We start from the raw sequence: 13433 nt of genomic DNA, 5'->3' as shown, positions 1-13433 counted from the left end.
TGACGGCACCCCTGTACCCCCATTTTGGTTCTGATGGCACCCTATGCCCCTGTTTTTGCTCTGACGGCACCCCTGTACCCCCATTTTGGTTCTGACTTACACAGGACGCCGCCCTTCAGCTCGGAGGAGGAGCTGGATGAAGAGGACTTCATCCCGGCATACATATCTCCAGACTTATTTACCCTCCAGCCGTCTAAGAGTAATCTGAGCAACTTCGGGAAGAATTCTGTCAAAAGTGACACCGACTGGACGGAGGGAAGCGAGATGGAGGACTCAGATGTTTCCCCGAAGCCCACAGGTGAGCCTTGATCTCTAAAAACCCCCTCTCAAGTGTACTTAGGACATGGTCCCTGCCCAGGGGCACCACGCCCTGGGCATCTGAGCTGGAGCTGTGTATGAGGGCTATGGGACTCGTCACAGGGCAGCGCTAGACAGCCACCCATCTTCAAGTAGACAGGGGAGAGCCAGTTGAGGACACCTGAGTATGTGGCCCTCCTACAGCCGATTGAATTAAGTGCCCCAAGCTGAGTGACTTCAACACGAGAAATCTGCTGTGTCCGTATCCTGTAGGCTGGACGAGTAAACTCAAGGTGTTGGCAAGAGAGCCGCAGGGAAGGTGTGCTCTGTTTCTCTGGGGAGGCTCTGTTCTCCCTGTCTAACTTTGTATCATCTTCCACTATGAGTTCCTCTCAGTCCTGGTTCCTAGGTTTTTGTTTTGCTTTGTTTTTTTTGATTTGGGTTTCTCTGTAGCTTTGGAGCCTGTCCTGGAACTTTAGCTCTTGTTGACCAGGCTGGTCTCGAACTCACAGAGCTCTGCCTGCCTCTGCCTCCTGAATACTGGGATTAAAGGTGTGCACCACCACCGTCTGCCTCCTGGTTTCCAGTTTTAATAAGGACTGTTCACATAGATGATGGATCACTCTTTAAATTGTGTGTGTGGTGCATGTATGTGTGTGTGTGTGTGTGTGTGTGGTGCGTGTACATGCGTGTGTACAGTGTATGCACATGTGTGTGGTACATGTATGTGTGTACAGTGTATGCACGTGTGTGGTACATGTATGTGTGTGTAGTGCATGTACATGCGTGTGGTGCATGTATGTATGTGCATATGTGCATGTGTGTGGTTGCACGTATACACATGTATACACATATGAAGGACAGAGGTCAGTGTTGGGCATCTTTATTTTCTTTTTTTGAGACAGTGTCTGTCACATAACCCAGAGCTCCCTGATTTGGCAAGGCCAGCAGGCTGTCGAGCTCTAGGAATGTTCTTATCTCCACCTCCCCCAGCACTGTGATCACACACACGTGCCAGCATACCTGGATTTTTTGCGGGTGCTGGGATGGAACTCAGATCCCCATGCTTTGTGCAGGCATTTTACTGCCTAAGCCATCTGCCCGGCCTGGCCCCGTGGGACCACTCTCGACCTCACTCTAACTTAACGACCTCTTCACTTCCAACGAAGATGACATTCTAAGCTGAGTGCCTCAGCATGGAAATCCCAAGGGACAGAATTCAACCCGTTAACCTTGGCTGACTGAGAATGGCTGTCCTAATGGGCTGTGCTTTCGACAGGGTGATTTAAGGAAAGACTAGCCTCCTATGTGAGATTCCTGACCACTTCCTAAAGGAGGCAGAACCAGTAATGGTCTTCTTAACATAGACTGTTTCAATATCTTTTATAATTGCAGATTTTAAATATATCTGGCTTAGCTATATTAAATATAATTTGAATATACTACATAGTTATATAATTTGGAAAATATAATGAGTGCATTTAAAAATAACACCCTATTTTCTACATACCCATTAAATATCATATATTTATTTGAATGAGACAACCCACTGTTGTTTTGAGTGAAAACTTTGTAGCTTCATGCCTGGGCATAGGATTTCTTCTCTTAAGGGAATTATAAGTATTTCGTTTTAATTTTTTTTAAATTTTATGTGTATGTATGTGTGTATACGTGTGTGCACGCTTGTGTGAGGCCACAAGAGAGCATCAGATCCCCTGGAATTGGAGTTACAGGTGGTTATGAGCGTCACGATCTGGGTCCTGGGAACTCAACCTCTTATCTGTAGGAACAGCGGTGTTATTGACCCCGAGCCATCTGTCATCTCTCCAACCCCATCTTCTTTCCAAACCCAAAATGCCTCAGTTAGTTTTATTTGAATGATGAGTCGTCGTATGTAACGCTAAGACTCCTTCAGAGCCGACTGCGGGCTTTTGGAACTGATGGTGATACCGTCTGTGGAAATCTTCTCTTGACTGTGTTCTGTTGCTCCTATAGGAACCTCTGTTAAGATACAGACTGAGAATGTTGAGAGCATGGTTTTACACCAAGGAAGTGGGAATAAACCAGTTACTGGAATGAATATTGCTGAGACACTTATCAAAAAGGAAGACTTGCAAGAATTAAAGGTGAAACCACTTGCTAACTAGTTCATCTTCGGATGAATTAATTAGTAAATATATTTTATAATGGAATCAGAGTCGGTTGTGATGAGTTAATATAGTGAAGGCTGATGCTTCGTCCTGATTTGGTCTTAGTGTTGCACTTTTTCACCATCCCATAGGAAATCTCCTGTCTGACAGCAGGTATGTACAGATCGAGCAATCTGAAATCTGTAGTGTCCCAAACCGCTGACCTTCACAAACACTGGCGTCATCTCAGACATTCTCAGGGTTTGAGAAGCAGCTTACAGAGTCTAGGTCTGGCCTCAAGTATGCACACAAGAGTTCAAAATGCACACAAGAAAGTTTCTGGTTTTGAATCACACTGAATTTGGAGTTTTCAGATTGGAGATACTCACACCCAATAAGATGTCTGAAAGTAATCCCAAGCCCAGCTCCCTGTCTATTTTGAAATACTTCTGGCCCAGTCATTTCAGTTCTCTGTAGGGCTGTTCAGCCTACAATGCAATGATATTTGCCTGTCTCAGTGCACAGATGCTCACAGCCCCATCGTATGTGCAGTTTGTCACCTGCAGCCGTTAGATGTTTTGACCACAGCAGTGGGATGAGCTAGAATCTGGAGCCTCCGCATCTACTCCAGGGATTTTTCTGATGCCTGGAAGTAAAATAGGAACTTTTAAGAATTTGTCCAACCTCGGAGTCCGAATCATCGGAGAGGCCTGGAAGGTTCTGGAGCAGTTCTAACGCCCAGAGTGTGTGTAAGGGAGCTCGGCTGTTGCCATTCTGGCTAGCTGGTTGTGTAGACTGGGTCTTCCCGTACGGTCATCCTCTCCAGTTCTGTAGCCAGGCCCCCACCCCCCACTCCCGTTCATCCATGGGACCCAAAACAATCTGTTGAACATTCTTCATTAGTTATTGTTTTTGTGTGTTAACACAAACCAAAAAATAAAATTGTCAAAATGCTGCATCATTCAAGATGGCATGGCTCTCCTCGAAAAAGACTTGCCGGAAATGTATTCCTTCTAGCTGGGGTCTCATTCTACAGGACTCCTGGGTGACATAAATCACCCTGACTAGAGTTTCCTCCCGCTACCATCTTTGTAGTCTAGAATTTTCTAAATTCACAGTTGCTAAAAAAATCTATAGCAAGGAAAAGAGAAGTGATTTCTGTAAATTTCACGATGTGGGTTTTCAGATTCACTTTGCAGCTCTGAAAGGTGCCTCCATTTGGGCTCCTGTGCCATCCCCACCTTCTCGTTCAGTGTCGGCTGCTCGACCTAAACCACAAAACGAACGAGAGACACTGTTTCTTTAAGAAATGCAAGTTATAGCCGGGTGGTGGCGGCGCCTGCCTTCAGTCCCATCACTCGGGGAGGCAGAGACAAGCCGATCTCTGAGAGTTTGAGGCCAGCCTGGTCTACAAGAGCGAGTTCCAGGACAGGCTCCAAAGCTACAGAGAAACCCTGTTTATTCTCTGTGTTTCTTTCAGTGCACAGATCGAGATGATGGTGCCTGGGACATATCATCCCTAGAGGAAGAGAAATCCTTGGAGAAAAAGCTAGAACAGAGGGAACCCCCACCTGTGAAGAGAGATCTAAATTCCGCTCAAGTGCCAAGGGCCTGGGGCCCAGTGAACCCTCGGGAATTCAAGGAAGAAGGTTAGCAGTCCTCACTCCCATTTATGGATGGGCCGTGTTTCTGGAGTGTGTATGTGTGTGTGTATGTGTGTGCACGTGTGTGGGTGCACATTCATGTACATGTGGAAGCTAGTCTGGCTGGCTGGCCTGAGAGTCCCAAGTCTGTCGCGGTTTCTGCTCCCTCAATGCCGGGGAAACAGCGACCTTTTTAAAATGTGAGATCTGGAGATCAAATTCAAGTCCTCAGGACTGATCTGCAAGCACTGTAGCAATCAAGCTAAGCCTTTGGTCCCAGAGTGTTTCAACTTTATACATATCTGCGGGCTAGGTGCACACTTTCTACGCTCAGACAGACACACTGCTGGGGGCTAGGATCATAGCTCAGTGGTAGAGCCACTTAGCCAAAACCAAAACCAAACCAGACCAAACCAAATGGCACAGTTGTTAGAACCAAGATCTTGATGTTGTTTTTTTTTTATTATTACAAGGTATATCTGAACATTGATAACTTACTTCACAAACGTACAAATCATTTTAATTTCTTCTGTAATGTTTCAGTAAACATTGTAGTGTTATTTTTCACCATGTCCACGCAGATACTCTCTTTGTGCAGATGCCCCTAGAAATTATCCTCTCTGAGCTTACACAAGGATGAGAAGATGCTTTCTCCAGTCTTCCAGGACTCCTGTATCTCCTACTAAGTCCTTTCCTTGGTTTTCTTTTAAGGTGATTTTTTTTTCCTGTGCTGTAGTCAGTGGGATGGATCACAAATGACTTTGACATTGTAATTTGGAATGCTTCCTGTCCACCAGAGAGCCTAGATGTAACTCTCAGCAGACCTGGTTTCTAAATTCAAAGACAATAAATGTGAGCACCCACGTGTGTGAGTGTGTATGTGTGTGAGTGTGTGTGTGCATACATATACACATCTTGTTTACTTTGCTTGTTTGACTTGTTGAGACGAGATTTCACCTGCGTCACAGTATAGCCCAGGGCTGGCCCTGAGCTTTCAGTCTTCCCACGCCACATCTGGAGTACCAGCATTGCAGGTGTGCTACTTGATCAAATCTGGGGTTGTGTACCAAGTCAGACCCAGCCACCCGTCCCCAGCAAGCCAGTTAAAAGACCCAAACTGACCGCGGGTTACAAAGTAGGTTTGTTTAGTGTCACTGCATTAGGATGAGGGACAGAGCTGTCCAGTGACCACCCCCAAGTCAAAGTTTAGAGGCCAAGAACATCCCTCCCACCACTGACCCAACCATTGCCTGGGATTTAGTCTTAACCTGGGAAACGATCTGACTTATTGTTAGAACTGTATCCCATCTCATTTTGGGTAGGGCCTTTTCCTTCTCCCACCATGAGACTCCTGGGGGGAGTTCTCATTTCTTTGAAGTCCATTGTTTCAACAGCCTGATAGCGTGTTGAATGGCACAGTATCTCTTTAAGATACACGCACGTCTTCCACGCCAGTTATACCACCATGCCAAGTTGTATACATATAAAATCACAATAATCCTTGTGTGTTATAAAAGGTAAGATGAGCAGAAGGGTCCTCCATGATATTCCTCACCATCTTTAATATCCGGTGAGCCATTCCCGTGTCTCTCAGTAACGCACTCAAACCTGCCTCTTGATTTGACGACTTCAGATATTAGCTACTGGTGTCCTGTTAGGAAGGGGCGTCTTTACTACCATCCTCGACACCTCTTGGTGCCCCTGTCCGCAGCTTCCTGCCTGCGCGGAGAGTTCCCACAGCCCTGTCTCCTGTCTGCAGCAGGTTGTCTTGTCCCTTTTCTCTCTCGAGTATGTCAGCTGTGCACTAACTGCCACAGTGTCACATGATAACGTGTCTGCAGCAGAGCCGTTGTGACGTTATCTCTGCTAAGGACTCATAAAATCCAAAAGACTGCTTGAGAGACACTGCCTTATGAGGAACTGGGAGCATGCTTCCGTGCCAGGACCCCGCGTTTCTCAGAGAACATTCCAGAATCAAATCAGAGTGGAGGTCTCCACAGCGTGCTGCTCCCGCGGCTCAACATCATGACTGTAATTAACTCAAATTTAAGTTCTTTTGCCCCAGCAAAATCTGTTTAACACTTACCTCTAAATATTAGAGATTTACATTGACATGAAGGATTGCACGTTCCTTTCCTGCCCGGTTTCTATTTGCTTGTAGTTAATAACACAGCACAGACACGCCGAGAACTCAGTATCCAGGGAAAGAGAAGCAGGACACAGGCCCAGCTACCCAGGAGCTCATGGGCTTCAGAATGGATGGTCACAGGCTACCGTATCCTGTGAGGAGATCTAGAAATGTGGCCAACTTGGGGGTGGGCGTGCTAGCAACCTCCCCGAAAGCCTGTAGGGACTTGGGGCAAGGTGAAGAGATTCAGACACTGGGTGAGCAAAGACTGAAGTCAGGGATCTGAATATCCCGGTTTAACCACAGGTCCCGTCCCTCCCTCCTGCTCCCTCTCCAGGACTTCAAGACAACGAATCGAGCACCCTGAAAAGCAGCCTAGTGACTGTGACTGACTGGAGTGATATCATGGATGTGTAGCTACTACTCCAGTCAGAGAACCGCTCCTTAGCCAGCATCGGCCGACAGCCAATAGGATTCCAGCGTTCCTCAGCATTCCACCGTACAAGGAAGCTCATTCAGAGCAAGGGCGTCTTTGACAACGCGTACCACAGAATTGAAAACTGTCGGCTGTGTGGAAGCAAGATGTTCTTTAAATCATAAAATGTGTTTTCCAGTACGGTACTCTAGTGTTAAATGTATTTTTTTTTAATTAACTTTTAAGTTGTTTTTTTTTTTTGACTGATAGTAGGCTTTGGTTTGAATTATTGTAGCTTTTTAAAATATGTCTGTTCTGTCACGTCAGTAGCTTTTATGTTACAAAATTCTGTTAAGTCTCTTCAAAACTGAATTAGTGATACCAGTGACGCCCTACGTGTTAAACTGGTTGTTTTCCGTATACAGTATGTCTAGAATGGTAACAATTAGCTAGGCCCATGCTAAATACATTTCCCTGAAGTACCTTTGATCCCACGGAGCTCTGAGGCCCTTTTAGCATGTTGTTACTGACCAGTTATTTTCTGCAGTGTAATCTTTATCTCGGATACTTTATGAATAGTGTGCAACTGATTTTCATGAGATGATCATTAGAAAGAGACGAGCCGTTCCTGAGTCACACATGTGTGTATTTTCTGTGTTCTTCAGTACCCAGCCCATTATAAAATACCTCAGAACTAATTTATATTCTTGAACAATGGTCTCGGCATTGATCGGAAAATTTATATATAAACTGTTTGCTTGCTTTTCTTTTTTAATTTTTTTTCTTTTTTTAAAAAAATAGTTTTTATACTTTGTGGTACCATTAGGACTCTATCTCAGAAAAAAAAAGGTAACATTTTAATAGCTTGTTGATTTGGGGTCTTCTGTCATCCATCAACAGTGCCAGTAAAGTCCTCCATGACACCCTGTGACTGTGGCTGCTTATTGGGGATGGCTTTTCGGCTGAGTTTATGAAGGGGCTCACACAAAGCCACGGCTTCTGACACCCTGACCTTGGAATAAATCTCCGCGGCTACCGTGGCTGCCATCCACCCTTCCACCCTCCTACAGGGGCCACCATCGGCTCGCTTTTTTTGTAGACATCCAAAAGCTTACTAAGTGTCAGACTGTGATGTGGGTAGAGATGAGCAGCCTGCTCCCCACTCACTTCTGCAACAGATTTTTATCGAAGCACACGGTTATTTATTTATTTATTCTGTTTTTTAAGAATGTCTGAACTAGGCAGCCATAGCTGACTTGGAACTCAACCTGCCCTAGACCAGCCTGACCTTGAACTCAGAGATCCAAGCCGCCTCTACCACCCAAGTGCTGAGATTAGAGGTGTGTGTTTGTGTGTGGTGTGTGTGTGTGTGTGTTTGTGTGTGTGGTGTGTGTGTGTGTGTGTGTGACCACGCTCAGCCTGAGCTGCGTGGCTTTGCTTCTGTCTGGGTGTGATTTAGGCCTCCATTCGGGTAGACTTTTGAGATGTGATCTTTTTGAAAGCATGAAGACGGCTTTAGAGAGAGCCTGCTCCGGGTTCTGTGCCGTGGTTTGATTTCTGGAACTGGGGAAGTGTAATGGTCCTCTGCCCAAACCCAGCATAGGAATTAACTTGGTATATTTTGGTCGCAAGACTCAATTCTTTAACTTCTCTGTTTAGTTTTGTTTCATTTCCCCCCGTTCTGTTTGATTTATTCTTTCTTCTGAGCCAGACCTTATGGCCCCTGCCCGATACCATCCATCCCTTCCTCCTCTACCCTCCCTGCATCCTATCCGTCTGCTTTCTTCACCAGCTGAGCTGAAGAACAACAATCACTTTAGAAGTATGCCATCACAATACTGTTTCCACACTGGTCTGTGGTACTTAGGAAAAAAAGTATTTCAAGTATTAACAAGGTATGGCATTTAAAAATTTTTTAATTCTATTTTTCAAAACATTTTTTAAACCTTTCCATTGAGTTCCTGCAAACAATGTGATTTTTCTTTTTCGTTTTCAATCATTCGCTCTTGATTCATCCCGGATGGTCTGCAGCCCTTGACGCAGGTGCCGGATTCTTGCAACTGATAACAGCTCACGTCCTGGTCCCGTCATTCAAAGGTTCACGACTTCTGCTTTATACTCCACTTTTCTTCGCTGCACTGCAGGAGGAGGAGAGGAGCCACCACCAAGGGCGCTGGGGGTGTAAGTGAGTTGGGTCACTCAAGCTGTGTAGGGATGGTGATGAGGGCTGCCTTTGTGGGCAGGTGGTTTTGCAGGCCAGCCTCGGGATCCCTGTCTTGAAAACTGGCCAGTGTCTCAGTGACCTCGTGAGTGCTCTGTGCAGGACTCAGGAGACACCCAGGAACTGAGAACGGCAGGCACCGCACAGCCCACCCTCCACACTACTTTCAGCTGGCTTTGGATTCAACCACAGTCAGGGCCCAGCTCACCTAAGGGTGTCAGACAACCCTTGTGGTCTCTGATCCACATAAAGGACAATGACAGCTTGCTCTCAGTAGTCCTTTCTTGAGCCACTGTCGTGAATGGCGGTCCTGTCAGACAGGTCTAAGAAACTGGAAGGCGGCTCTACATAGCAGGTAACGTGACTATTTAACAGGGACACCTGATGAGGAACAGTCTCAACTTGTCCCCCCCGTCCCGTTCACAAGCCACCACTGCCGACACTCTTCTGCCTAACGTGTGGATGGGTCGAGGGAAGCTCTCAGCGTACATCAAAGTGACCGTCACCCCAACATTTCCTGAGCCTTTGAGCTAAGCGTCCATGTGTTCTATGGGCATAAAATATGCAGATCCTGTAAATAACCTGTTTATTTTCCTTATAGAAAGGCACAACAGAAAATGATTAGCATATAGCTATCAGAACATTTACATCCGTCCAATCAACAGTCTTCAAATTCATATTTTAAAAAACAAGCGGAAGCGGCAATTACGGGAGGGCCCCCGGAAGGATCATTGCGTGCACAGTTCAGTTTCAAGACACAGCTCGTCAGGAGCTCCTTTAGACATAAGCGTTCTTATCAAACTGTTTGGAAGGACCTGTGGTTTTAAAATCCCCTTCTCCGCCATGATACTTGGTCCTGGAAGACGTGACAGACGTGGGTCCATTGTACGTGTAGCTCATTCTGAAAGGTAAAGCATACTTGACTTTGTTGGGAGCAGTGAGACCCCAGATCCTGAATTTCTTGTAATCCCCTGATCTGAGTGCCTACAGCTGCTCTGAGCACAAGACCTTCAGGAGCTCCTGATGGCAGGAGAGTGGTTTCAGGTGGGTTTGGCTGGGGCGTGGCTATCTCTATATAATCTGCCCCTGAACACAATAAAGGGGGCATTCTTGGGGGAATTCAAGGATGACCTGTGTCTCTGTCTCTCTGTCTGTGTGTGTCTGTGTATTTTAACCTCCAGCCCCTTGTCAGAAGCTCTGTAACTGGGTGCCAGCGCACAGAGTGCAGATATGGGTGCAGTGTGCAGCAGTCTTGATTCTGCTCTACAGCAGGGCAAAGGAGAACAGGGTGAAAACCACTGTTGTCGGTCACTAAGCGTTCGCGCCACCTCTGGTTAGCTCTCCTCCCTCCTCTGCCCACACAGCCTGCGTGAGGAGAGACTCTGCAGAGGCAACTCGGTAGCTACTTGTTCCAATATCCTTTCTCAAAACTATTTTTAATGCTCACTTGCCTGAAACTGAGGTTTCCTAGAGGCCTTCATCCATCCCTGCCCACGTGAAAATTATGGTGACGACGACATGGAAAGCAGGCCTTTACACTCGGGCTTGGCCTCCCAGTTACAGAAGCAGCCTTTGAACACAGCAGGGCGAGCTTTAAAAATAATACCTGTCCCTAACCCTTTCCCACAGTTACTTCTCATTTCTAAGAGTCACAAATTGTGTGTAACTTGCCCCATATGTAATGATTCAGAAATAATACAGCTGGGTGGTTCTCAACCTGTGCTTTGAGGCCCCTTCGGCAAACTTCTAGCTCCAAAACTATTTACATTATAATTCATAAACTAGCAAAATTACAGTTATGAAGTAGCAATTAAGTAATTTTCTGGTCGCGGGGGGGGGGGTCACCACAGCATGAAGAACTGCATTAAAGGGTCGCATCGTTGGGAACCACAGGTGTAGCACCACGTTTTTAGCAGCTTTTTCCTCTCTCTCTCTCACCTGGGTGTTTTGTTGTTGTCAGATATCGAAAAGCAAAATATGACACCGCCAATGATGCAGAGCGAGGCTCCTGCCCACCCGATGAAGAGAGCGGCTCCCAGCTCGTACCTGTGAGGAAACGACACGGCGTTACAGGCAGCTCACGGACGGGCGCTGGGCAAGCCCTGCCGACTACGGCTTACTAACCGCCCACACTTTCCTTCTATAAACTAACAAAGGAAGTAGGGACGCGTTTGGGTCCGTCTCCTGCTTCCTGACAGGGAGCGAGGGTAGCGAGGCCCAGCCAGGTCAACGACGGGGTCACCTGACTCGCGACCACCTTCCACTCTCTGCCTTTGCTTTCCCGAACTTCCCGCTCATTTCCTCTGTCCCACGGACCAAATCACTTATCCGCGCCGCAGTAAGGGAAAGGACCCCGACCTCCACATCTGTATCCGCGCCGCAGTTCGGGAAAGGACCCCGACCTCCACATCTGTTCTAGCTAGTTCAGTAAACGCCAGCTAACCTGCAGAAAGAGTGAGGGCCAGACGAGAGCGTCATCCCTTTGGTCTACTGGGGCCGTTTAGAGGTAGCCAGCGACCAGGCTTCGAGATGGCGGAATGCAATGCCTCCTCGGCCACCAAAGTGAATGCAGACACGAATAGAGAGCCCTTCCCCAGGCGGGAAGGATAGGCCCGTCAAAAATGAAGTCACCTGTCAGACAGCTAGAAGAAACCCTCTCAGGTGAGAAACAGCCACACACCCCTAAAAGAAGGAACGAGGTTTGTAAAACTGCAGAGGCCTTGGGGTTCTAGTGTCTGCCTGCCCCTCTTCCTGTAGAACTGTTTTCTTCTGTGAGAAAGCATCTCACTTTTGCTCCATAGACACACGTGCACACATGCACACACACACACACAAGCATACACACTGCGAGACTGGGGAAAAGCTCTGCTGGTTCATTTCAGTATAAAAGGGACCCAGAGTGTGTTTTGGTCACACGGATCCATGCAGAGACAATCTCAGGAGAGCCCACGGTGAAGAGACACGGGGTTCCAGACCGCCACCCTCTCTATTGCTCCTGACATGGACCAGGCATGAAGTGTGGGAGAGTTTGGCTTTGGCTTGGTGTGGAGGCCCCACAGCTGTGGGGAGCAGTTGGCAGGAGCTCTCCAAGGTCCTTAGCCCATTGATCCTGCCCACTTGACCCTGTAGGGGGGAATCTCTGCGCCCTTGTATCTCAGCATGGGCTTTCTGTGGTGGTCTGTGTAGCTGTAGGAGTCCCTGGAGCCTGGACCACTAGCAGGTAGGGAATGCATCAGGGACTTTTTTTTTGTTCCATCTGGGATGGAGTTAAGCGTACTCTGTAGTGTGATCCTTTCTCTTCTCTCACACTTACGTCCTTGGGAAGTCAGGTGACAGATGGGGACAAAGGGACAGCTGTGGCAGAACAAGTAGGGATTAGCAGTTGGTCTGCTTCCAGAAAACTTCAAGGCTTCTGATGTAGCAGCGACAGAAACAGGAAGTTGTGAGTGGTGACACACACCTTCAGGCTGCATGTGTGCGCACACATCAAGAGGGCCAGGAGTGAAGTACACATCAGAAGAGATTTGGCTAGATCAGGAGTAATGGGATGGGGGAAGGATTTCTCAGTAACAAAACTGACAAACCATCACACTCCACATTCGAAAACAGCACTGTCCAAATTCTCCTGTCCTCCCCTAAGATGCAAAGTCGTGTGTGATTGCAGGTGCGTGACCTTTGACCCCCCTGAACCCCTGAAGTCCCGGAAGGAACTAGCTTCAGATCCTACCGGACTCATCCTGTGACAGCAGCTCAGGACACTTCCCATGGAGACTGTTCCCATAGGAAACAGAACCTCATCAGACATATCTCTCCTTCCCCTGTGCTGTACTGGACATTCACCGTCCAAGAGTCCCCCGTCTCTTTTCAGTCATGAAGGAGGATGTCAGTCCCAGCCGCCTCGGTGATTAGGCAAGAGTCGCCAGCTCTTACAAATGGTCAGTGAGGAGAAAATGACCCAAACGCCACAAGCCACACAGCTCAGCAACATGACCTTCCTGAAAGGAACATTGCAAGCACTCACAGGGTGGAGCAAACCTCAGCTTTGCCTCTTCACTGACTCAAGCCATCTTGAAACTTCCTGAGGGAATTTAGGGATGATGATCTTGGTTTATATAACAACTGGTTCTTTTATTCTGTTTTTTAAGTTTTGAGACAGGATCAGGGCTAATGGATCTCAGGAGGACTTCAGACTTGCTGTGTAGTTGAGGGTGAGCTTGAACTCGTTTCTCAGCCTCTACCTCTAGAGTGATGGGATTGTGGGTGGACCACCCTGGTTGGTGTCTGTGGGGGACCGGGTAGATCCCAGGGCTCCGGCATGCTACGCTAGCGCTCCACAGACTGAGCTGCATCCCCAGACCTTCATTCCATTTTTAAAATATATTTTTCCACATATGTAGGATCAGTTTTGTGGGAATTTTTTTCCATTTGAATTCCATTGTAAATCTTGTCAAACACTTCAGAGAAATATCTGGAGTTGTTTTTTAGATCTTACACCACCACCACTCTTTTTTTTTTTTTTTTTTTTTGATTTTTCGAGACAGGGTTTCTCTGTAGCTTTTTGGTTCCTGTCCTGGAGCTAGCTCTTGTAGACCAGGCTGGC

At 47.2% G+C, this 13433-nt stretch overlaps 2 protein-coding genes across 6 annotated transcripts in view; one reads left to right on the top strand and one right to left on the bottom strand.

The window, feature by feature from the left end:
- Dzip1 (DAZ interacting zinc finger protein 1) overlaps positions 1-7540 on the top strand; it is a 49065-nt gene extending 41525 nt beyond the window's left edge. Inside the window, exons 19-22 of the mRNA XM_013349310.2 lie at positions 105-298; positions 2293-2423; positions 3907-4075; positions 6535-7540. Of these exons, the coding sequence (XP_013204764.1) occupies positions 105-298; positions 2293-2423; positions 3907-4075; positions 6535-6614 (574 nt within the window). The 3' untranslated portion in view covers positions 6615-7540. The remainder of the gene's footprint in view (positions 1-104; positions 299-2292; positions 2424-3906; positions 4076-6534) is intronic.
- Positions 7541-9405: 1865 nt separating this feature from the next.
- Positions 9406-13433, bottom strand: part of Cldn10 (claudin 10) — a 77144-nt gene continuing 73116 nt past the window's right edge. For 2 of the 5 annotated variants that reach the window (XM_005355667.1, XM_005355665.2), the window contains exons 4-5: positions 10772-10879; positions 9406-9734 (exon numbers count right to left, since the gene is read on the bottom strand). In XM_005355667.1, coding sequence (XP_005355724.1) covers positions 9611-9734; positions 10772-10879 — 232 coding nt within the window. In that variant the 3' untranslated portion in view covers positions 9406-9610. The remainder of the gene's footprint in view (positions 9735-10771; positions 10880-13433) is intronic. The other 3 variants (XM_005355672.1, XM_005355673.1, XM_005355668.1) reach the window with 2 other exon arrangements.

The sequence above is a fragment of the Microtus ochrogaster genome, chromosome 17 (genome assembly GCF_000317375.1).
Source record: "Microtus ochrogaster isolate Prairie Vole_2 chromosome 17, MicOch1.0, whole genome shotgun sequence".
Lineage (NCBI taxonomy): Eukaryota > Metazoa > Chordata > Mammalia > Rodentia > Cricetidae > Microtus > Microtus ochrogaster.
The sequence above is the reverse complement of the archived record's forward strand: the minus strand, read 5'-3'. Positions and strand labels throughout refer to the sequence as shown.